Below are 26,144 nucleotides of genomic sequence, written 5' to 3'. Positions count from 1 at the left end.
CTCAAGGCTGATTGCGTCGCTCACATCGACACCCACGTGACTGTCAACATGATCAGGTTGATCTCTCACTTCTCCAGCCGACATGGTTTGGCTACGAGTTATCATACAAGGGTACAAAACACTAAGTCTAAAAGGAGGCTGGGTCGAAATATTTCAGCAATATCTTTCACCACATGGGACGGGGCAATTCACACAGGGGAGGCAAACAATATTGGGGTGATGCACGTAATTCGCACACAACGCTCTGTTGGGAAAATACGACATGAAATACCCAATATCACCCCCGCACATCAAATTGCCAATGAGAAAATGCAATGTACAAATAACTCACGTTTTTTTTTTTTTTGTTTTGTTGGCCGATGACTGGCGTAAACACAAGATAGCATCCTATGGTGAGAAAATCCCTCCAAGATGGCGTCTGCAAGTGAGAAGGTTCCTCCAAGATGGCGTCCGCTGGTGAGGAGGTTCCTCCAAGATGGCGTCCGCTGGTGAGGAGGTTCCTCCAAGATGGCGTCCGCTGGTGAGAAGGTTCCTCCAAGATGGCGTCCGCTGGTGAGAAGGTTCCTCCAAGATGGCGTCCGCTGGTGAGAAGGTTCCTCCAAGATGGCGTCCGCTGGTGAGAAGGTTCCTCCAAGATGGCGTCTGCTCGTGAGAAGGTTCCTCCAAGATGGCGTCCGCTGGTGAGAAGGTTCCTCCAAGATGGCGTCCGCTGGTGAGGGAACGATGATCAGATGAAGGAAGATAGCGGCCCACTGTGAAATTTGTCTCAGTTCGAATGTCTCTTACTTGAACGAATCCCGGACGAGCCGCCCATTTGTCGAGATCCTGGCTGTTAATATATTCCAGCACAGAATACTGACGTTATGTCCGAGCTTCAAGCAGTCCACGTGTGGACAAAGAGAACGACAAAACACACCACTGTTTGAAATCGGCCGCTGGGGGTAGGCACGACGGTGACCTCAAAAATTTTTTTTTTTTTTTAAATAGACTACTCCCACATTCCCAATATTGTAATTCTTGCACTTAAAGAGCAGGTTGCAGGTCACCAAACATGTTTTGAAAATTTATCAATATGATATGTGCATTAAATAGTTCGATGCAAACTATTGTGGTTGCCTGACTATTGGGAAAATTAATGAAATTTAACTCCGAATTTATTTCTCGAGGCCGTTGAAAAAAACAGCAGTGTGCCCATATATGGATGGTGACATCACATTCTCCAAAACAAAGCGGCGCTCACTCACTCATTTAAGAAGTGTCCAGTTCAGCGGGCCGTTCTTTCGCTTATTTTGAGCTTGCAACTGTCTATATTATCATTTTTTTATTTTGAGTTATTGTAGAACAAAGTTATTTGGATATTTGTACATCACGCCTCATACGTGTCATGTTCTGCAAAAATGGCTGGAAAACGGGTAATCGCCCCCACCGATTCCCGAAGGAATCAAACATTCGCCGGCAGTGGATAAGATTTGTACAAACAAAACGGGCAAATTTTCCCCCAAAGAAAACGGGTAAAGAGGACCCTTTGGATAGACTTGTCATTTGTGGTGACCATTTCACAGCCGAGGATTACAAAGGCAACGCAATGAGTGAACTCGGTTTCAAAACAAGCGTGACACTGTGCCCACCATTCAGCCTTCTCCTCCTCAGCTGGCTCCTGCTTCATCTTCTCAGTCACCTCTCAAGGATTGGGGCATTGGTTATCTATAAATGCACATAAGAAATCAAGAAATTATTATAATACGCTATCCGGAAGTCCGTACGTTGTAACTCGTAATGGGGAATGCGGCTGAGAATCTCTTCCCCAAAGGCCACCCCTACGCAGCAACGTGTCCTTGGGAAGCACTTGTCCGATTAATGTTGGACTTTGAAAAGGCACAAACTCAGGTCCCCAGCACTATACCTGGTAAGTTTCAATTAGATCGGACCAGTGGTTGGCGAGAAACAGTGGTCGGTCACACGTTGGGGTTTGTTCTAACTGTTCACTTTCGCTGGGGTCAAGCTCAGCTGTCAGAAAGACTTCAACGCCAAGGCTATCGTGTATAATCCATTTGGGTCCATTATTGATTCATTCTATTTCTGACTCTTGAGTGACAAGAGGGTTGGTGGTGGTCGTATGGCAGCTTAGCTGCCGGGGTAGCTATCATTTCTTGAAGCGCGACTGTGTCGCTGATGCAGTGCCCCTCTACCAGTACACACACTGGAACTGGTACTCATTTTGCCCACCTTGGAAGGATGACAGGCTGAGTCAACCCCCTGATGTATTAATTCAGCGGCCGACGGGGCTTAACTCAGGACCTTAGGATCCCAAGCCACCACCCTAACCACTGAGCCAACACCAGGCCACTAGAGGGTTAAAAAAATTATTATATCCAAGTCACAGACGAATCAAACTTTACATTATTTTATACATTGAACAAGAAAATGAAAATCCACAAACCAGTCTGTCAGTGTGAACTGCCGGACAAGTCAGTCTTGCCACTTGGACACAAAATAGGTCGTTTTCTTGCATGTGGCTCAAATTTATATGGCTCAGGGCCAGAAACTCCATAGTATAAATTCCCATAATCTTCCGACTCGTCCTCGGCAATATCGGAATGAAAACACTCAATTTCATCACCGCTGAAATCACTCTCTGATTCGCATCTCGCCATTGTTTACACTCTGATTCCGAATGTTCACGAAGTTTTCCGAGAACGTGACGTCATAGCATCTTTGATAACTTCCGGTCTGTTTTTTGATCACCGACAAAAGTTTTGACTTGAAAGTTAATTTTAGCATATTTTGAGTTTCAAATGTAAGAAAATAAATACCCCACGTTTATTAATATGCTTACAACCTTCGAATCACGTGAAGTCATCAGCGACCCAAAACCTGCTCTTTAAGCTCCCAACCCCCAAAATGAAAAGTTTCACCTTTACTATGACTTTCTTTCAAAACCAATATATTTGTAGCCTCACCTCCAAAACATGAACAAGAGGGGGGGAAAAAAAAAAAAAGATTTTTTTTTTGAAGCAAAAGACAAAGGCAATAAAAATCCAAAACTTCAGGATTGTTTTAATGAAGGAAAAGCAACATGGCCACCACCCCAACTTCGACATGGATGTTCAGGAAATGATCTTTCATTCAACCCAATCGCATTTGAGAGCCATCGAGACCTACCAGTGATGAGGAAAAATTTCACCAACACCAGAAAAAACAATAAAATACAATTTATCAGCATTTCAAACAGAACTCCCAAAACCAAAAAGTTGAATTTTAAAAGGTGGATTTATTTAACATCTAAACAACAAAATGCATAGCTACAAAACATGAATGCCTTTTAAAAGAAAATTGCTGTTGTAAATGTACGAAATGAAAGGGGCAGATGTACAAGGCAGCTTGTAACTGCTCGTAGCTAACGCCGCCGCCTGTCTGGGCTGCGACTGCGTCTTCGCCCACCCCTGGTGGGAGAGAAATATAGAGTGAGGAGCGAAAGTGGAGGAAGAGAGAGGAGAGAGCGTGAGGAAGAATGTGGAGATGGGGGAATGTAAGGAGAGGGGGTGGAGAAAGAGAGAGAGAGACAGTGAGCACATCAAGACATTTCTGAAGATCCAGCCCATTCATCCACTGTCATATCCACCTCCTCCGATGATGCTTCGGTGGGCCACGTACAAACGCCCAATCCACGCTGACCTTCTGTCCCAGGAGGTCAGTGCCGTTTAAAGCATCCATTGCTGCTTGTGCCTCCTTGAAGGTCTCATATTCAAGCAGGGCATAACCCTGAGGGAGCACGCAGTGATTCAGCCAAGCCGGTTACGAATGTATCTCAGTACCCACTGTGTATATTTATAGTTGTCCGAAGTGTGAGAAACGGTGTTTGACCCTCACCCTCAACAAATTTCAGTCCACATAAAGCACATTTTGCGATAAAACAAACTGACGTCTTCACCTACTGCCTTGCAATTGTCAATGAGAAAATTTCACTGCACCGACATATTGGCTGATTGGTTGTGAGGCTCGGTGCAATGTCATTAGCTCCGGTAAGATTGAAGAATGTGTCACCAGGTTATTAAAAACTGATTTTCAAAATCTGATTCTATATCTGATGATCGAAACTCCTGGCCTAATTAATTGTCAAAATCTTGAGTTTAATCAGATAAAAATTTTGGAAAAAACGATTTGTTTCTTGCCCAATATAATTAAATAATACGCTCGTGGGAGGTGAGGTAAAATGGCCCCAAAATACTTTCCTTTTGAGGTCATCTCTTCGAGCATGACCTAATGATATTGGTGTTGAGAGGAGAGGTGACGATCCGTCCGTCCGTTCACAATGAAGTTGAAGCGGGAGATCTGGTCATTAGTGATCCTGATAGAGGTCGATGAGACGTACACGATGGTGTGACTTTCAAGGTCACCGAAGGTCAAGGTCAAGGTCACGAGGCTTTTGAAGTTGCGAAAATGATGATTTTCAAATTCTATCTCCTCCACCATTTCTCAAGCGATCTTGAATTTGATTGTAGCAAATGAATCTAGGGGACAATATCTAAATTTTGATCGGGCCGGATTTTCGATATTCGCTTTCGTTTTCGTGGCACATGACTTCAAAGTTGGCAAAAAATGCGAAAATGACGATTTTCAAAATCTATCTCCTCCTACATTTCTCAAGCAATCTTGAATTTGATTGTGGCATATGAATCTATGGGACAATATCTAAATTTTGGCAGGCCGGATTTTCGATATTCGCTTTCGTGTCACGTGACTTCAAAGTTGGCAAGAAATGCGAAAATGACGATTTTCAAAATCTATCTCCTACATTTCTCAAGAAATCTTGAATTTGATTGTGGCAAATTACTCTATGGGACAATATCTAAATTTGGTCAGGCCGGATTTTCGATATTCGCTTTCGTTTTCGTGTCACGTGACTTCAAAGTTGGCAAAAAATGCGAAAATGACGATTTTCAAAATCTATCTCCAACATTTCTCAAGCAATCTTGAATTTGATTGTGGCATATGAATCTATGGGACAATATCTAAATTTGGTGAGGACGGATTTTCGAATTTCGCGTCACATGACTTCAAAGTTTGCAAAAACTGCCCTCCCTTCAGGAGGCTATATATTTTCTCGCAGAGATGACGTCACTCCCGCATGGGTGTATTTGTTTTTTTTCACTCTTAAAGCTAATCGTCCTACATCCTTTTTTTTTTTTACACCATTCAGGAACTCCTTTTTCTCCACCACCCCTCCCCCTCAGTTTTCTCCACCACTCCCCCACCTCCGTTTTCTCCGCCACCCCCCCCCCCTTCTCTCTCTCCTCCCCCTTACGTTCCCCCATCTCCACATTCCTCATGCTCTCACTCTTCCTCCTCCTCTACTTTCGCTCCTCACTCTTTCTCTCCCACCAGGGATGGGCATCCTATGCCTGGTGTTGGCCAAATGGTTAGGGTGGTGGGCTTGGGATCTGAGGGCCCTGAGTTCAAATCCCGCTCAGCTGTTGAATTAATATCAGGTGGGGTTAACTCGACCTGTCATCCTTCCGAGGTTGGCAAAATGAGTGCCAGCATCCTGGTATACTGTTGGAGTGGTGACCCGTCCAGGATTGTGTCCAAAAGCCAAGGAGACTGCTTCGGCAGCACCAACGCTCTGCACAGAGTGTGGTCCCAATGGATGGATTCAGGGGCATCAGTCGTGGTCTTTTTAAATTTGGATTCTACTTCATTCCATGTACATGTTAACGTGTATATATACACACAACATGGAATCACAGTTTGTTTATTGATACAACTGCGGCCGACAGAATGACCTCAAAGTACCCACACTCGCCTCGAAGCCGTTTATCCTGGGTTTGAATGTCAATCCAGCTATAAAATATCATCCTGGTGTTTCACAGACAGGGTGAATCATCAAATGTGTCATTCTTACACTTTAAACTGGGTGTCCTGTCTTCCGCCATCAGTTAATGGATATGAGGATCCCCATGATGTCGTTCATAAAGAATGGACGAGTTATCGCCGGCACTGTCACCAAGTTACAAATTCCTGCCAGAAATACTTTTGCAAAGTCGATGACAAACCACCTCGTCTGAGTGGGGGAGAGAGGGAGGAAGGAATTGGGAAGAGACAGTGAGGTGGTAAGGGTGGGGTAGGAGAGAGACAGAAGGGGGGTGGGGGTGGAAGACGTTTCCTTCTGTATCCATCCTGTCCACTCCATTCCTACCTGCACCATTGTTTGTCTAATTCTTCCTCTATTTTGTCCTTCAACTCCACTGTTGGTGTCCCCCTCCACTGCTCCTTTTGTCCCGTTGCGTCCTGATCCGTTTCATGTTCGAGCTCTTCCAGAACCTTGACTGTATACAAAGTCAGAGGTTGGCAACAATTGTACAGGCTTCATGGGCCGAATGGTCTTTCTGTGTTGAAGTTCCTTGAAAAGGAAATCATCGATTTATATATTGTGAACAGTGGTGTCTGTCCGTGTGTTCATCTGTCGCCCGTTTGACAGCTGCTTCTCACGCTGCATTTGAAAAGCTCAACATTCAATTTTGAAATGATGAGAGAACAGACATGAAAAATAGGACTGTGCATGTCCTAAAGCTCAACTGGATCAGGAGCAACAGTCAATCAAACCCCCCCACAGAACCCCTTCGATCCTGATTTTTCATTTATTTATTTTTAACAAGGCTGTGAACAAGCTTTAGTTCAGCATGGGTGATATGCTTGGTGTTCGCTTAATGGTCAGGGTGGTGGGCTTGGGATCCTAGGATCCTGAGTTCAAATCCCACTCGGCCATTGAATTAATACCAGGTGGGATTGACTATGCCCGTCATCCTTCTGAGGTCGGCAAAATAAGTCCCAGCTTGCTGGTATCCTGATTGAGAGTGGTGACCCATCCAGGCAGCACCAAAACACTGCATTGTCCTAATGGATGGGTGATGAAGCTTCATCAAAATTGTGTTTGGTTCAAGCGATGATGACTGAAGTGTTTACGAACAGACTGACCTGACTCACTTACTCGCATTGCTCGATCACATAAGATCACGAGACTAAAGTCCAGGTAAGCTAATCACGTTGATGCTAAATTTTATTTTGCAACCAGGATATTTATTACTCTGAGACTAATACAATGTCCACCGCCCTGAGTTGCACCACCATTTTGTGGTGGGCGGTATAAATAGCTGAGTTTGAGCTCTGCGTGAAACCAATAAGTGCAATACAATTGACCTTTTTAAAGTCTGTGAAATATTATTTAAATTGATAGATTAGCTTAAACTTTTCCTGTCACTGGGGATGGGTACTTTTGCTAGCTTTCCCCATCACTTGGGACAGGTACTCTTCCGAATAATAGGCATAACATCAGTAACAAAGCTTGGCCCCAAAAAAATAAGTACGGACATTGAATTTGATTGAACCTCCAATTTAAGGTTTCCCCTGATACTTGTACACGTGCACATGTCTCATCGATGCTGTTGTGCATTTATGTTGTCTCTCAATCTTTGGAACAGGTGTGCGGCCAATTCAGGATATATTTTGAAATCATTCATAAATAATACCATGCAGATGTTCTGGAGTGGTCCAAAAAAAAAAAGAGAACACAAGATAACAAATCTGGGCGAAATGGGGCTGATGGACAACTTAGCAACCCATCCCGACAGAGTCGAAGTGGTAGCAAGAAGTGTGAGGGTGAGCAATACCATGCAGCTGCAGATTGGTTGTATCACTTCATGGCAGAAAAAGTGGTGCAATCTGCATTTTTTTTCTTTTAACACACAATGTAGGCTCAGGAAGAAGGATGAGAGTAAAAAGGAAATGAACTAATGGTGTAAAAGCAGGTGCAACTTGTGGAGGAGCACTCGGCAGAGTGCAAAATCTCTGCCGCCAATACTGCGAGGTCACTCAAGTGAACCTGATATCCTATTCATTCAATTTAACGTCAACAGTGCTCAGAGTTATAGTTTGCAACTTTCCCTTTTACTTACTCAATTCATTCGTCATAACTCGATTCCTTGAGACAAATTGATTTTACGTGGGTATATCCACCTGAAGTTCCAAAATCAGCCGCAATTATAATTTTGGCACGTTTTTTTGTTGGAAATCACTTATAACATGAAGAAATGCAAAAAAAAAATCTAAATTTTGTTGAAAAAAAATTGCCAATTTTTTTTCTCTTTTTTTTGGGGGGGGGGGCGGGGGGGGTTGGAAACCACTAAAAACATGTAGTAATGCAAAAAAAAATTCAAATATTTTTTTCAAATTGGCCACCATAGTGGCCATATTGGATTTTGGACTAAGTCCAAAATCTAATGCATGATCCTTGGACCAGACCTCACCCCCCACCAAGTTTCGTCGAAATCCGTCGGAGTTTTTCCGTAATACTGTTCACAAACAAACAAACAAATAAACAAAGGGGTGAAAACAGTAACCTGTGATCTTCGATGGCGGAGGTAAACAAACAAACAAACAAAGGGGTGAAAACAGTAACCTCCACCCATCTTCGATGGTGGAGGTTAACAAAAGCAAGGGAATGTAGAGAGAGAGGAGGGGGAGTTAGGTAGGGTGAATAGGGGTAGAAAAGATCATGGATAGGGATTGCCATACTTGAGATGGTAGTGCACCACCTGCTTGAAGCCCTGGAGGGAAGAGGGGAATATCATAATTCCAGGGAGAAAAAAAAAATAAAGAGGAACAAAGAAGTGAAGGTGCGTACCGAGCCTAGATTTTGGGAGTTTAACAAGGATGAGGCAACTGGAAGAATGCATTGATGGTTTCCCCACATTATAGAAGCTTCACACAAATTAAAACAAACATTCTCACCACAACTTCTGGTAGAACTGAATCGTTTTGTGAGGGGAGGGGAGATGGGGTGGCAAGAATGTGTCCACTCCTTGTTAGCGAGCCAAGACTCTGCTGTGAAATGGTGGATCAAAGCAAATGGTCTCTCCATTCACGCATGCATGAACATTGAAGGGGTGACTAACTAGCCTTCCCAAAACAACAAACTTGTACTTTATCAATGCTAGAAGAAACACCTGCACAGATCACCTTGAGATAACCTGTACGGCGATCGAGGTTCAGATGGACGTTCTTAATTTCTCCAAATTCAGCAAACTTATCATGGATGTTGTCCTCTTGGGCCTCTTCGTGCACACCCGTGATGAACAAGATCCAACCTTCAATAGCTTTGGAACACAAGCACACGTCACAAGGTGATCACAGGTGAAGCGAGGAAGGGTATTTCAATGTATCCACGCCATGAAACTTCACACAAACAAAACTTGAGAGTTCATTGAACACTTTTATTCCACACAGTCTTGAGACAAAGGGCATGGGAAGGGCCTTTTCAACTCTTGCTTTGTGTTTGACCACGATCAACATTTCGTACGAACTGCCATTTTGTCTGAATCTCGCTATTCCCCAAAGCTGAGAGCACGAGTGGCACACTTGATTGATCGATATGGTGTAATATTTTGTCCAAGTATTGGAGGTGTTTGGAAGTGCCAACAACAAAGGCTGAAGGATTTATTTTTATTTTCCCTGGAAGTTTAATGCCCGTTTGATGCAGTCTTTTACACCACTGTATTTAACACATCGTATCAGTTCCTTGTGCCTGTTGTTTGTGTCCTTTATGAGATCCCCAAAAAACTACGTTTCATGTTTGGAATGATTTTCAATTTTCTTAAGACTGACAGACAGGCAGACAAGAGTCGAAGGGAAATAAATGAATAAATCACCTTACTCCGCGCGTGCCCGGGACGACATTCCGTACAATTTGCCAAATTGAGAGCCAAAGTACTACTAAACTGCAGGTTCGTGTTCCAATGTTCAAAATGTAACATTCGATCCACATGAAGTCCTTGATCATAGACCGACGCGTCAGTAGGCAGACTGAGTGAAGCCCAGTTTGCGCTCCGCACGGTAACTCTGTTCGAGTAGACGAGTAAATAATCCCCCTTACGCAGTCTCATAAAACAAGAACCCACTTGAACGTTGTTCGAGGAATCCTTCAGAAAAAGTTCCTCCCCAAAATCGTATCCAGGTATTAAAGAGCACACCTCCCACAGAATTAAACTCTGTGGAGCGCACACGTCTGTCCTGTAAATGCCTGATCCACAAGAACATATCAGGACCATGACATTTTTGAGATGTCGTACTACATCTCGTTTTTGAGCCCCATCTCTCAATGGTGAAGAATCACTCAAAAATTATTGTAGTCGGATCCGGATCTTCACCAAGATTGAATAATTTCTTCCACGTCACACACCCAACGTGTCCACCAAGTTTCATCCGAATCCGTGCACAACTTTTTTTTAAGATATCGTGCTACATATCGGTTTAGCCATATCTCTCAATGATGAAGAATGAATTTAAAAAAAATTCTACTAGTCGGATCGGGATCCGGATCTTTACCAAAATCTAATAAGTTCGTCCTCATCACACACCGAACCTGTCCACAAAATTCAATCCGGATCCGTCCCCAACTTTTTGAGATATCCTGTACACAAATAGTCGGAAAGGGGTGAAAACATAACGTCCTTCACCTTCGGTGGCAGAGGGAATGGAAAAAATAATATAATAATTAAATAAAATTAAATTAAATAGATAGATAGATCAATCAATCCGAAATGATCCAAGAACACGAACGCAACATTCAAACGAATTGACACTTACATCTCTGTGGTCCTGGCTCGTCTCCATCCTGTTCCACCGAATCGTAATCCTCCTTCCTCCTGCCTCTGTTCCCATCATCTGGAACACAAGGTCACGTGGGCAGAACCCGTCCTCAGCGTCGTCCTTCGAGCGCGCGCGCGCAGGCATCGATGGAATCACGAGAATGAATCACCAAACGCAAAGAAGGAAAACAAATAAATAAATACCTCCACCGAATCCTCTGCCTTTCCTTCGTTTGGCCTTTTCCTTCAGTTTATGAATACTTTCTGCAACAAAATTCATTTCTTTCACAATAAAGTCCGAAATCGCAAAACAAAAGGGGGTTTTTATATTATATTTTTTTTAACACAAAATAACCAAAGTACTTCAAGATGTTTGCAACTAGGCCTCAAGGGGTCGGAGGCCAAGCGTTCCGATCGAACGACACACACACGGCACAGCCGAACCGCACGAAGCTTCCCGGGATTCATTCGTTACCGTCTCCTTCATCATCCATCTCGAAATCTTCTCCACCGGCCTCATGAAGATCCAATACGTCCGCCATGGTCGATGTGAACGTTCAGCTTCTTCCTCGAACTTTTCAAAACTAACAGTGCCCCCAGGGCAGCAGTACACACACACGTACACGTTTAATACGACTGGAAGAACGGCAACACAGTATATTAAAATCAAATAAGTAATCCTCACTGGTGCTTTCACAATAAATAAATCAAAACAAAAAAAAAATGTTCAAAAATAATTAATATAGCCGTCGTCCGAATGGTTCACGTTGCTAACTACGTCGTCATGGCCGAACACTGTGTACGAAAAGAAAAACCGAAAGACTCATGCCAAGATGGTCTGTCTGTCTGACGTCTCAATGGTATGGACCGATTTGGACGCAATTTAGTGGACAGGTCCGGTGTGTGACGACGACGAATCAAATCGATTTTGATGAAGATCCGGATATTAGAAGAAAAAAAAAATTCCAATGATTCTTCACCATTGACATGAGGGATCGATTGGGTGGAGGTGTGCGCTGGAGCACGTGACGGTCGAGTTGCTGATGACGCAAGACGGCTCGAGGTGACGATGATCATCAGATTACAAACTGCAAGGTTCATAAGGAAGTGTTTTTAACCGAATCAAACACCCAGGTGTTTATAACGTTCACTCGGCGCAGTCCTCTCGAAGGTCCACGTACCTCCAATTATTTGGATTTGAATGCCCTTCCCCTCATGCGCAAGCTTGAAGTACTCGGACATGCCGGCGTACGTGGTAACCCGAGGACCTCGTGCTGTGATAGGTGTTGAATCAACGAATGAAGATTTGCAAACAATTTTTAACACCGGGGGTCCCTCTGGAGGTCCACCACTCATCATCAGCCATAGCCCGTCCAGCAAGCAACGATCAACATTCTCCACAAGGCTAAAAGCTTCCTCTGTTGTCTCCTGCTTAGAACTTAAACCGAAGTGTCATCTCTCATGGAATAATGGCACCCACGTGCAAGGTCTTCAACCTAAGTGTCATCTCTCATGGAATAATGGCACCCACGTGCAAGGTCTTCAACCTAAGTGTCATCTGTCATGGAATAATGGCACCCACGTGCAAGGTCTTCAACCTAAGTGTCATCTCTCATGGAATAATGGCACCCACGTGCAAGGTCTTCAACCTAAGTGTCATCTGTCATGGAATAATGGCACCCACGTGCAAGGTCTTCAACCGAAGTGTCATCTGTCATGGAATAATGGCACCCACGTGCAAGGTCTTCAACCTAAGTTTCATCTGTCATGGAATAATGGCACCCACGTGCAAGGTCTTCAACCTAAGTGTCATCTGTCATGGAATAATGGCACCCACGTGCAAGGTCTTCAACCGGTGTCATCTGTCATGGAATAATGGCACCCACGTGCAAGGTCTTCAACCGGTGTCATCTGTCATGGAATAATGCACCCACGTGCAAGGTCTTCAACCTAAGTGTCATCTGTCATGGAAGAATGCATCCACGTGCAAGGTCTTCAACCGGTGTCATCTGTCATGGAATAATGGCACCCATGTGCAAGGTCTTCAACCTCAGTGTCATCTGTCATGGAATAATGGCACCCATGTGCAAGGTCTTCAACCTCAGTGTCATCTGTCATGGAATAATGGCACCCACGTGCAAGGTCTTCAACCGGTGTCATCTGTCATGGAATAATGGCACCCATGTACAAGGTCTTCAACCTAAGTGTCATCTGTCATGGAATAATGGCACCCATGTGCAAGGTCTTCAACCTCAGTACTGCAATCAAAAGTTAACTCCATTCATCCTGTGTGTCAAAGTCTTGCAGAGGCTGTCATCTCGTGTGTCTCTTCTCCACCGGCCTCATGAAGATCCAATAGGTCCGCCATGGTCGACGCAGTCTCATACAGAGTTCTAGGCTTCCAGGACTGCTGCTCATCACCACCACCACCACATTTCAACTCGATGACCCTGTGCCCTTTCACCAAAAAAAACTTTCTACTTCCTTTTTCCATTGTATCGTTTCTGAAGCAATCTACCCACTAGTTACACAAAGTTGCACGATTTGTCCAACAGGATGGTTGGTACAACTTTCTCAACCAGTTGGGTCTGGGTTCAATTACCAACTCAACTACAAACTGTCGGATTGGTGATTCCCAGCCAAGGAGTAACATCGTGACGTGTGCTGCCCCTCAGATGAACGTTAAGCCGGGTGTCCCATCTGCTTGCATTAGATGATGTACAAAGATCCCACTGTTTGTAATTGAGGGTAGGTGAGTTAGTGCCAGAACCCTAAACAAATTACAAATTCCTGCCCAAATCGCGTTCATTTGAAATGGAGGTCTGCCCAGCCGGTTCGTGAGAGAATTGTGCCGAGCCCACAATAAAGTGGGAACAATTCAGGCTCTTGAAAGAGTGGGTGTAGTAGTAGTAGTAGTAGTAGTAGTAGTAGTAGTAGTAGTAGTAGTAGTAGTAGTAGTAGTAGTAGTAGTAGTAGCAGCAGCAGCAGCAGCAGCAGCAGTAGCAGTAAGAACATTTCTCCCATGAACCTCGATCTTATAGAAAAAAACAAAATGATCTTCATAAAGCATGTGACCTTTGACCTGTTGAACCCAAAATGGAACCAGTCCGTCTTTGTGTTGCACTGCGTACTTGAGCCAAGCTTGGTTGAAATCCCTTCAGCGGTTCACAAGTTATCGCGATGACGAGAACCTGCTACGCACGCACGGGGACGGACGAACAACCTGAAAAACGCAGATAACGGCTCGGCTTTAAATTGGTTTTAAAAACAAAAAAAATTAAATTCCTTTCTTTTTATTGATTTAATGTAATGGAACAGTTCTACAGTATATCGCAACAACCTTACAGAGCAAATATACAGAAGAAATGGGGGAAGGAAAAAAAATCAAAACTAAATTAAGAAACCAAGAGGGATGTTCTTGGTTTAAAAGCCATCGGCTGCCACTCTACAGGCAGTTACAACTATGTTACAATAGGACAAGTAAAAGGGAAGTTTGTGAGAAACAAAAGAGATGGAAACCCTTTAGCTTATAGCCAGCACGATCAGATATGGCATCCATCAGGAGGGATTTTAACATGCAGCCCAATTATATAGGATACAGTGCGAGGGTGGGAGAGGTGAGCGGGGGAGCAGATTGTGGCAAAGGTATTCACGATTCTGTCGCTCAATTTCCACGTCCAACCTTCACAACAGGTCTTTGAGGAAACGTTCAAACGAAGGCGCAAAACCAAAACACGTTGGGACAACGCACGGCACCCCTCCCCCACCCCCGCCCAGGAGTTTGGCGGAAAGTACTCCCTTCTCTGGGAGCAGCAACCTCCTCCCCGGGTTCAACGAGCGCGAATGACTGACGGTGTGCAAGGGGGGATTACGCAATGTATAAGTGCTGCCAAGGGTTGGCTACTTTTGCTCTCACATAATGAAGCAGCGGATGTTTCTTTCTCGCTTTTCCTTCGTCCATATCTCACCAGACTATCGAGCTCCACAGGAAAAAAAAAAAAACACAAACAAAAACACTTAAATAGAAATTAAACAACAACAAGATCTAAAGGTACCATTCATAAATTTGGTGACACTTGAAAAGAAAAGAAAAAGAAAATTTCAAAACTCGTTACAAATGCCGAGGGGAGAGCACGACACCAATTTGAGACAGAGTTACAAACCTGGTATGGATAGAATGAGTAAAGTGAACAAAACAATGTGTACAATGGATTTCACAGTTCAGGGATAATGCTGAACGAAACAGAGAAGTCAAAGTCATATGCATATGGAGCTAGAAAAATAGCCAAACCATATCATCATAATCATCAAAATAAAAGAAAAAAAAACGTAAAGCAGGAGCATTTCAATATCCTCGGAATTAAAGCACAACTTGGAGAGATAGACAGACGGCAAAGACAGACACAGACGGCAGACAGACGCAGACGGCAGACAGAGACGCAGACGGCAGGGACAGACACAGACAGCAGGGACAGACACAGATGGCAAAGACAGAGAAAGACGGCAGAAACAGAGACAGACACATAGCAATATATGGAGAGCTGTTCCGAGGATACAGCACAAGGCATGACAATACTAAACCTTCAAACATATTTGCTCCTGCCTGACGTAGGAAATTCATACCCCTCCCACTGATGGCCAATGTTGGTATGGATCAAAGCGTCCATTATTTGGCAAATTGTGAACCAGTCCATGGTAGTAAAGAATAGTTTGGCAGACGGCGAATGCGGAGCGAGGTTTGCCATCATTTGTAGGTCGGCTCTTTGATGCGGAGCCTGACCGAATTGAGACGGCGACTAATCACGCTCCTGAAGCTCCAACTAATGTACACGCCGGTGTTAGCATAATGCACTGCACATGGGTTGTGCTGTCTACACCATTATGTAACATGGCTATTTGCAGACCCAGAAGCATGAGGCTCGACGTTGAGTGAAGGGGCCGAAGCATATCACCATCCCACTGATGCAGGAGATGAAGGTAGGGAAACATTCTTGGCCCGTTCAGCCAAGCAACATCCAGGAACGGCATGTGAACATGCAGCAGTGTGGAATGCAGGCGGACGATTCCTCCTGACGCAGACCCTCAGAAACCTCGCGGACGCTTCCAAAAAATGATTCAGGGTCATGACGATGATGTGGTGCTGAAATGTGGACATTTCATTTTTCTTTGAAAGTCTTAATAACCTCCCACCACCATCTCCCCCCTCAAAAAAAATCCTAAAACAGAAGCGAGTTAAACATCAGGATGGAGTTCCAGAATCGACGTGCGAGAGCAGAGCAGTTCCAAGGCACCAAAAGCCCAAGTGTGCTCATCAGCATGTTCCACATGCATGTGAGTACATTAAGGGGGAATGTGGGGAGGGCTGTCTCCAACATATGAGCTCTTTACAGAGCATATCAAGAGGAAAGATGGGGGAGTGGTGAAGCTCATACAAATCCAGAATGAGCATCCTGGCAACCACACTCTTTCCCTTCTTTCCTTCCTCATCGTCCCGCTCCTTCCATGTTCTTCTGCCAACGCTATAGTTCATTTTTTTTAAGTTGGGCCACACAGCAATGTTTGGGCAATCAGACTCGCTATACACGCTGCATGGATTTCTTCTTTCGGCGCTTGAAGAAGCAGCAGCACCTGCAGAGGGTGCACACCACGAATAGTGAGTCACATCATAAAAGAAAAAACGCATTTGTGATCCGAAGCTGGCTTCAATCTAGGACGATGCAAATTTCCTGCATTTTATAACAATTCATCGTTTCATCCAAAGGTCTACAGAGACATGACAGAAGTAAATAGACACCTTAAATTTCATTTCATTTCATCTGTTTAAAGCAAGTTTTACTCAGTGATTTGTACTAATATTCAACTATTTATTTGCAGAAACAAGTTCATGGATCTTGTGTGACAATTAACTCTGCCTCGAACCCAGGAAGCACAGAAACTTTCTGATTTTCAAAGAGGATGAATTGTTGGCCAATCGGAAGGTGGAGTTGGCCAGTGTCAGAAAGCTCAGAACCTTGGCATTCCGCTTTCTACGGTCAATCGGGTGATTGTGCCATTCACCAGCGAAGGCATGGAATCCACAGCTCCCCCTTCTGGTTGATCTGGGCCCTCAGAAAGGTGTCTTCGAGCTGTGAAGCAGTCCACTGAGAAAACTCCCCATTGCAAGGCAGCAGATGTTGCAGAAGAGGTCCAAGATAGCTAAAGAACTGCCGTGCGGTGCCTTCATCAACTGGGTTACGATGGGAGAGCAGCTCAGAGAAAACTTCTTCTTGGACCAACCAACATTCAAAGGAGAAAGAAGTGGGCTGACGAGATGGCCAACAGACCCTTGGAGTTTTGGCAAACTGTAATTTTTTTTTCAGACGAGTCCCAATTTGCTCAATTTTCGACAGTGGAAGCGTATGGGTCCGGAGACTTCCCAATCAAGAGTTCTCTTTGAACCGATTGCAGCCACCTGTCAAACACGGTGGTTTTTCAGTGATGGTGTGGGGGGCAATCCGGAGCGCTGGTCAGAGCAACAATCGAGAGCAACATCAACTCTACGATACACATTTCTATCCTTGAGGATGGACCTCTCCTGATCTTCTCCACTGGTCAGATGGTCAAAAACGACACTCTGTTCATGGAAGATGGAGCTCCATGCTACACTGCAAAAAAGACCAAAGAATGGCAGGACAGAAACGGGATCAAGCGACTTCTGTGGCCAAGTCAGTCTCCTGACGAGAATCCCATTGAACACCTCTGGACCATATTGGATCGAGCTGTGCAGAAAAAATTCCAGGAAACCAACATCACGGGTAGAATTGCTAACCCGTTTGCGTGAAAGTTGAACAGAAATCCCACAAGAGAAAATTTCAGAACTCATTAGTTCTCTGCCTGAAAGTGTAAAAGAATTGAAATCTGCAAATGGCAATTCTACAAAATACTCGTGTATGTATTAAAATGGATCAAATGTACTTCAAATGTTCAATAAACAAATTCTTTAAAAATCACAGTGTCTATTTACTTCTGTAATGTCTCTATACCTCGCTTCGCGAATTAGAATGAACCTGGGCGAGGCATCTCCAAAGCTTTCATCACGACTGCCCATCATTAAGTGCAACGAGCTTCCAATGATACTTACTTTGTCTCATCCACAACCTCTACCTTGGGCTGTGGTGTGATGGGAGCATTCGAGTGGCCAGCCTCCTGATCATCTGGATTTAACTCACCGTTGGTAGAGATTACCACCTAAAGAAGGGGAAAATGGGGGAATGCAAAGAGATTAAAGCATGACGTGATTCATGTTCGTAACCTCAAGCTGGTTGTCACAACAGCTCATGCCAGGCCTCCCAGAAACAGCTCCTGCTGCAAAAGCCCATGATGGAGATGAACAAGAAAACCCCTCATGACAAGTTGCTTCTGGAGCCCGAACTTCAAACATAATTTTGGAAGCGATGGAAGTCCAGACATTAAATTATTCTCAGTCTTTAAGAAAAATAAATTCATAAATGGCCTCAATGTACAGCAAATACCATTTAAAGAGGGCATCTCAAATTGAGAAATGCTCAACAGCAAAATAAGTTTGCCTGAACAAATAGGAACATTCGAGGCAATATGGTATCACAAATCCATTCTGGAAACTTGAGCCGCAGCAGGAGTGGGAGTTTTCTTCCACAACCAATTCCTCAGTTCCCCTCATCGAGGATAGGCCACAACCAGACCAGCAGTGAACCAGCAAAGAGGGGAGGTGGGGAAGAAGAGCAATGGCACTGAACAAATCACCACCAGGAGGAGCAAAGGTGCCACATCACACAGACAGACAGACAGACAGAGTGCACACCAGATTAAAATGTGACCGCTCGTACGAGTTAGTGAAGCCGCTGAGGAGGTCATGCTGAGGGAAGCCTCACCTGATCAGAGCAACCGGCAAGCCAATGCAAGCAGGTTAGTGAGTGGTACAGATGACCAGAGTAGAGTACAAAAGCATAATATAAGGGACTGGAGATATATAATACCTGAGTAGAACCCCCCAGCCTGTCTCCAGGCAGCTGCGTGGCCAAGTGAAAGTCATTTGTATGGCGGTTAGGACGGGCGTCCCGCGGTACCTTGTGCTCTGACCCCTGTGGGTGTGTTCACAAGGTGCCCAAGGAAAGAGAGAGAAAAATAAAAGAGGGGAACGCATGCTCATCGGCTCAGCGGCTTCATTTCGTGCAGAGCATCTTCATTAACGGGAGTCGAGTGGGTTAACTCAAAGGCAGGTAATGTGGCAAACGATCACACATTCTGCTCAAGCGCATGCACAAATCAGTTATGGACCAAAATAGCTCAATCATGATCATTGCGTTATTAACAAAGTAAACATGTCTACGTAACATACAGCAAACCTAAAAGTATTGAAGCGAACAAAAGATTTACAAAAAGCAAAATCAAAAAGGGATAAAGGGTTAAATGCGACGTGCAACACAAGGGGTCAGATGAAAAACAACTTAATGAACAACTGTGCTGCCGAGTTGACCTTTCTGTGTCGTTTCAAGAGTCGTGGCCACGAGCCAGTCTCGTGTCGAAAAAGACCGGCGTGGGTCCCAGTGAACCTATCACAGTCTAGTCACCAATGCTCCGAGTCGAAATCCGAGAGATGAGACATACCATAGAGCAAATTACAGTAGCTTGCAAGAGCACCGGGTGCGCTCTTAAAGTTAGCGATACAACGAAGGGCGTACAAGAGTTCTTACAAACGAGGCACGGCGGTCCAAGACAAGCCGACATTTTGTACGTTTTCCAAAAATGAAGCAACAAGTGTGTTTATGGATGTTTAGGCAAAATATCCGAATGCATTATTTATTTATTTATTTAGACATACACTGGGACGATTGTTTAGCGTGCCTTGGACTATTGCGAGCATCTCGTTCGTAGAACCCTTTTTTAACGCCCCTCGTGAAAGTCTTGAATAGCGAGTCGGCTTGCCTGTGGCTTCGTCGTGTGGTGGGTGTGGCCATGAACGTCTCTGTGGTAGGCGTCTCGGTTTGCGGACGTAGCTGGATCCTGTTGGATTGACGCGATTGGCGTTGGCTGCACAAGGAAGAAGATCGAGACGAATCAAATCAATTGACAGGTTGAGGAAGCCAGGATACTGAAATCAACAATCGGGTTGCCATGATTGATTTAACCAAAGTAAATTTGTCGCTAAAAACTCCTCTTCCAAGGACACAATATTTGTTTTCAACTCCTTGCTGTTGTCCAAATGCATGTCTCCATTTCCGATGCATCAACAGCTGCATCTCATGCCAAACATCTTAAATTAAAAAGCTAAAATAGCAGATCACACAGGGGCCCGAAGTAAGGCAGGGCTTCCGATCCTTGCCGGGCCACTGTGCAAGTAGGCGGTGCCTCCATTTATTTATTTATTTATTTTTTAATGTGGATCTCCCAAACTACATCCCATTTATTGAAAACCTCACCAGTTGCTTGCCGCTCCAGTCATAGTTGTAATCAAATGCATATCCTTTTTTCTTGAAGAGTTCCTCAAAAAGCTTCTTCAGGTACTCGTAGTTGGGCTTCTCAAAGAAGTCCAACTTGCGCACGTACCTCAGGTAGGTTGCCATTTCATCTGAAGCCCAAATAACAGGTTTCTTTTAACATGCTTGTACATCAGCTCAACAGACAATCACTCAAGCAGCATCAAAATATCGTATTAATGAAAAGACAGGTATTCATCTCGTAATGGTTGACAAGGTCATGTATTTTTAAGAGGTCTTCAGATACCCCCTCACTGTTAATGTGGATAAATGGTTTGCAGGTTTACAAACCAACTGCTGAAGGGTGAGTGTGAGGGTGAGGGTGAGGGTGACCTACACAAGGAAGAATGGAGTACAAGCACAACAAAAAGAGTAACAATAGCTGGGAGAAGAACAGAATGGAACGCATCCATGTGTGCGATAGATATCGTGGACGTGCATGAGTGAGAGCATGAGGTAGTGATGGGCAGCGCATTTTAAAGGCTGAAGGGAGGAGGACAAGAACAGACACAGATAGACAATTTCATAATCTGGAGAACAAGGAGACAAATTCATGAGTGGGCAACGAGTCCACACTTTGGGAGGGTGACCAGATGAGGGTTTCTTGAAGAATGCATGTGGCTTGGTGAGCCTGGAGAGGGCAGGAGGAGCAAGGCCAGGTGTATGGTCCAGACTTGTCAAATTTTTTGTTTTTCATCTCTTTCAACCGTCGGGGTGACGAGATTTACGAATGATGGGGACACCAGAGCACAAGTTCCAAAATGGCTGTGCAGCCATCTCAAATATTTATACAAAATGCCATCAAAGTGCCACGACACCGATAGGCCAGGCATGTACATGTAACAGGTAACCAGTGTGACGTTTCCAGAAACCAGAGAATAGTGTGACGTTTCAATGTCCGACGACATTTTGGTTACCCTAATCACTCGTGCATAAGCAGCACATTTCCCCAGAAATATCTGATCAAAATTTGGTGTGTGTATTTTCTATGAGAAGGTTTTTTGGGGTTAAAAAAAAAAATTCCTCCATACAAAATCAAGGCTCATGGAAGAGCGAGAACACAGAACGGATCAGGATGCAACAGTAAAAAGACAGGGAGGGGAACCACCAACAGCCAGGCTGAGGGATGAATGAGACGGAGATGGACAAACAAGGGACGTGGGGAAAATTAAGGGTAGAGGTTGACGCAGAGGGAGCGGGAAGACACAGGGAGTGGACAAAAAGGATACAGGAGCAAACACTGAGGAAGGAAGGACTGGAAACTTGGTGAGTTGGGGGAGGGAGAGTGGTTGAACCGGTGTAAAGAAGATCATGGTTTTGGATCGGGGATGATCTGAGATGGTGATGAACAGCTATCTTGAAGACCTGGAGAGGAGAAGAAGATCGAAGTGTGTGGAAGTTGGTTCCACAGGTGTGGGGGGAGAAGGGGGGGGAGAACGGATAAGTGGAAGTGAGCAGTGATTCTGGATTTTGGGAGTTTCAGCAGAAGGGGGTTAAAAGTGAACTGCGTGCACCAAAGTGAAAGCTCCATTTCTCCAGGTTTCTCGCACTCACACAAGACCAACCTTCATTAATGAGTGCGTCATCTTAAAATGCAGTGCATTGTGGGATATCTTATACACCATTAAACGTATATATTTTTTGCACTGAATGGCAATCGTTTGAATGAAATAATTAAAATTGGTCGGTTATAATGCACGAGTTCGTTTTGAAAACCTTTCATGTAAACGTTTAAAAACATACCGCAGCAAAAAAAAAATAATCATGCTTTACAATCACCATGCAAGATAACGACTCGGTAAAGACTTGAGAGTTACTAACGAGAGTCTTGCTGTGCTCATCTGATGGACGCCCCATATCACTAAGAGTTGTTCGGTACATTCAGCATGCCACGTCGTTCACATATTGTGGTTCATACAAGTTAGGAATCATCCGTTATGCGGAATTAAACACCACCTAAAATGTCTCACTCTGTCTCTGTCTGTCTCTGTCTGTCTCTGTCTGTCTCTGTCTGTCTCTGTCTGTCTCTGTCTGTCTCTGTCTGTCTCTGTCTGTCTCTGTCTGTCTCTGTCTGTCTCTGTCTGTCTCTGTCTCTGTCTGTCTCTGTCTGTCTCTGTCTCTGTCTGTCTCTGTCTCTGTCTGTCTCTGTCTCTGTCTGTCTCTGTCTCTGTCTGTCTGTCTGTCTCTGTCTGTCTGTCTCTGTCTGTCTGTCTCTGTCTGTCTGTCTCTGTCTGTCTGTCTCTGTCTGTCTGTCTCTGTCTGTCTGTCTCTGTCTGTCTGTCTCTGTCTGTCTGTCTCTGTCTGTCTGTCTCTGTCTGTCTGTCTCTGTCTGTCTGTCTCTGTCTGTCTGTCTCTGTCTGTCTCTGTCTGTCTCTGTCTGTCTCTGTCTGTCTCTGTCTGTCTCTGTCTGTCTCTGTCTCTCTCTCCACAAAACACTGCTTTCGAGTTAAATACATTTCCAGTCCTGAACTGGAGTTAGGGTTCGGGTTTGGGTTACAGTTATACATTTAAACTGGTATTTTACTGAGAATTTTACTAAAAGGTGCCCTGCGTATTATACACGAGTGATTATGACATTTGGAATTAAAATAAATTAATGACCGAAGAATTCTAAATAAAAACTACCGGTTTACATCCACTGAACAGCGAAGAACAGAAAAAAAAAGAAAAGAAAAACTGATCTCCAACTACATTTTTATGTAATCGAGCAAACTTCTATCGTATGTGGTACGGGGATGCAGGTATACGGGGTATGCAGCACAAGCCCCCCCCCCTGCCCCCACCCATCTTCATAAACTGCATCCTGAACCCTGCTTCTTCTCCTATGAAATATCATTGGCGGAGGATGCAACTGTGCCACTGATTCAGTGCCCCCTGTAGGTTAGGGCAGGAATTTAGGATTGGAAATATGGCCACGGTGCCAGCAAAAGCTCACCTACTCTTTACAAAGGATACCGTATGATATTTAACGTCTACCAACAAACGCTGGCAGATGGGATTCCCAGTTTAACATCCATCCCAGGGACGGCACACACATTGAGGAATCACGCAGCCTGTGAAACACCTGGATGGCAGTTTATAGCTGGGCCGGGATTCAAACCCAGGCAAGACAGCTGAGAGGTGAGTGTACCACTGTACCTACATCGAGGCCACCCTGCCAGCCCATTTAGCAAACCGATCGTTGAAATGCCGTCAAGTTAAATAAGAAGAATTTCATGCATTCCTCGGGATCATATTAAGTGTCTGAAAGTTGAAGCAATGCAAAGAATTAGACAGCTGCACAACTTGGCTGTATATTGGTGAATTTTTCATTTTTACCAATGCCAACTCACTCTGGGTTTTGAATTGCAGTCATGTTCAAAAATAATTTCAAGGCTAGAACTCCACTTATTATCGTGCACTGGCGAATTTCAAACCCAAAATATGAACCCAAATACAAAACAAATTAGTAATACAGTATGAAATAATTATATTGATAAACTGCTAACGATTACATCCTTCATTATAATCAATTATTAGATTAAAACAACAGAAGTTGCCTTAACCTTCACTTCCCGCCCCCCTCCTTGCTCCTTTCACTTCTGGTCCCCAATCTCTTCCCCATGTCTCGCCCCTGACTCTTCTCCCCCTGCATCCGCACCCCTCCTCTACTCTGCTCTGCTCCCCGTGAGCCACCCCCACCCATCTTAATCATCTGCATCCTGAACCCCGCTTCTCCTCCCCAGCATCCCGAACCCACCATCCTCTTCTCCCTATGTCCTGAACACCCCCTTCTTCTCCGCCTACACCTCTCCCCTCCCCTAGCGTCCCACCACTATCCTCTCCCCCAGCATCCCAGCCTGCCCACTCTCCTCTCCAGTCCCACAGCATCCTGCCCACTTCACCCCAAACCCCACTCTGCTTCCAGAATGTCCTGTGTCCCCTTCGCCCCCCTCCTGCTCCCACAGAGTACCCCATCCCCTTGGTGCCTCACACGTTCCCCAGCATCCTGCATTCCCCCTCCACTCCCAGTGTCCTGTGTACCCCATCAGCTCCATGCACATCACATCACATGCACCCCCATCAGCTCCATGCACATCACATCACATGCACCCCCACTCCACCACGCCCCCCCCCCACAAGATCTCTTATACGACCCTCGACATTGTATAGTGAAAAAATAAATAAATAAAAAGTGTCCCGTGCACCACACTCTGTTCCCCCAAGATTCCACATGGCCCCTCCACCCCTCCCTCCCCAACATCCTCCCCTCCGCTACCACAGCTTCCCGCAGGCCCCATGCTCCCTCAGTCCCACAAGCCCCTCTGGCTCCTGGCATGGCATGTGTCCCCACTCTGCTCCCTGGCGTCACCACGCTTCCCACATCCGTTCCCCCAACATCCCCGCTCCACTTTCCTGATGTCCCCACGTGCCCCCCCCCCACCTTCTGCGTCCCCATGCCCTCTTCCACTCCGCATTGTCCCCATGGATATCTCCTCGTCTGCCCCTCTGCTTCCCCTCATCCCACACACCCTTCTCCACTCTCCCGGCATCTCGCATGCTCGCTCTCTCAGCACATCCCCCATTATCGTGATCCCCACTCAACTTCCACGCTCCCCACACGCGTTCACCCCAACCTCCCCCCCACACTTCTACCCAGACCCTCCACACGGCCACCACACACCCCACGCGTCAACCCCCACCCCACGCTCCGCTACCCATGTGGCCACCCCCGCCCCACGCTCCGCTCCCCACATGGCCACCCCACCCCACGCTCAGTGACCCCCACATCCACCCCACGCTCCGCTACCCACACGTCTACCCCCACCCCACGCTCCGCTCCCCACGCGTCAACCCCGACCCCACGCTCTGCTCCCCACGCGTCAACCCCCGACCCCACGCTCTGCGACCCACGCGTCCACCCCCATCCCACGCTCTGCTACCCTTGCGTCCACCTCCCATCCCACGCTCTGCTACCCATGCGTCCACCCCCATCCCACGCTCCGCTACCCATGCGTCCACCTCCCCTCATGCGTCCACCCCCCTCCCCACGCTCCGCTACCCACACGTCCACCCCCCACCCCGCTCCCCACGCTTCCTTGACAGCTCATAGGATTACGCACAAACCTCGATGTCTTGGGTATCCTTCCAGCCACAAGACCATTTTAACAAATTTTACTTCGCTTGCACAATATAATGCTTCGAACATTCAATTCATTGAATCTGCTTTTAATATCAAATGCATGCAAGTCATGATGTCATTTGCATACATCATGTCAAAATCTCAACATGTATAAAATCTCCACAGAGCCCCCCCCCATATATATATATATATATATATATATATATATATATATATATATATATATATATATATATATATATATATATATATATATATATATATATATATATATATATATATATATATATAGAGACAGAGAGATAGACGAGAGAGAGAGAGAGGAGACAGAGAGACAGACGAGACAGAGACGGACGAGACAGAGAGACGGACGAGACAGAGACGGACGAGACAGAGAGACGGACGAGACAGAGAGACGGACGAGACAGAGAGACGGACGAGACAGAGAGACGGACGAGACAGAGGAGACGGACGAGACAGAGAGACGGAAGAGACAGAGAGACGGAAGAGACAGAGAGACGGACGAGACAGAGAGACGGACGAGACAGAGAGACGGACGAGACAGAGAGACGGACGAGACAGAGAGACGGAAGAGACAGAGAGACGGAAAAGAGAGAGAGAGAGACAGAGAGACGGAAAAGAGAGACAGAGAGACAGAGAGACAGAGAGACAGAGAGACAGAGAGACAGAGAGACAGAGAGACAGAGAGACAGAGAGACAGAGAGACAGAGAGACAGAGAGACAGAGAGACAGAGAGACAGAGAGACAGAGAGACAAAGAGACGGACGAGACAGAGAGACAGAGAGACAGAGAGACAGAGAGACGGACGAGACAGAGAGACGGACGAGACAGAGAGACGGACGAGACAGAGAGACGGACGAGACA

At 45.4% G+C, this 26,144-nt stretch overlaps 2 protein-coding genes across 6 annotated transcripts in view; both read right to left on the bottom strand.

Annotated features, from left to right (window-relative positions):
• Window positions 1-3,037: 3,037 nt before the first annotated feature.
• Window positions 3,038-11,233, bottom strand: RBM8A (RNA binding motif protein 8A). Its single transcript, XM_085850460.1, has 6 exons — window positions 11,119-11,233; window positions 10,848-10,907; window positions 10,642-10,719; window positions 9,016-9,152; window positions 3,623-3,762; window positions 3,038-3,443 (listed from the first exon to the last, which is right to left on the bottom strand). The coding sequence occupies exons 1-6, from the start codon at window positions 11,183-11,185 to the stop codon at window positions 3,398-3,400; spliced, it is 528 nt and encodes a 175-aa protein (XP_085706586.1). The 5' UTR covers window positions 11,186-11,233; the 3' UTR covers window positions 3,038-3,397.
• Window positions 11,234-13,920: 2,687 nt separating this feature from the next.
• Window positions 13,921-26,144, bottom strand: part of LOC147015576 (casein kinase I) — a 128,540-nt gene continuing 116,316 nt past the window's right edge. For 2 of the 5 annotated variants that reach the window (XM_085850456.1, XM_085850455.1), the window contains exons 9-13: window positions 20,081-20,229; window positions 19,587-19,691; window positions 18,638-18,742; window positions 17,764-17,870; window positions 13,921-16,271 (exon numbers count right to left, since the gene is read on the bottom strand). In XM_085850456.1, the coding sequence (XP_085706582.1) occupies window positions 16,220-16,271; window positions 17,764-17,870; window positions 18,638-18,742; window positions 19,587-19,691; window positions 20,081-20,229 (518 nt within the window). In that variant the 3' untranslated portion in view covers window positions 13,921-16,219. The remainder of the gene's footprint in view (window positions 16,272-17,763; window positions 17,871-18,637; window positions 18,743-19,586; window positions 19,692-20,080; window positions 20,230-26,144) is intronic. The other 3 variants (XM_085850457.1, XM_085850458.1, XM_085850459.1) reach the window with 3 other exon arrangements.

This window comes from Eptatretus burgeri, chromosome 12 (genome assembly GCF_056783735.1).
Source record: "Eptatretus burgeri isolate ZD-2024b chromosome 12, Ebu_testis_v1, whole genome shotgun sequence".
Lineage (NCBI taxonomy): Eukaryota > Metazoa > Chordata > Myxini > Myxiniformes > Myxinidae > Eptatretus > Eptatretus burgeri.
The sequence above is the reverse complement of the archived record's forward strand: the minus strand, read 5'-3'. Positions and strand labels throughout refer to the sequence as shown.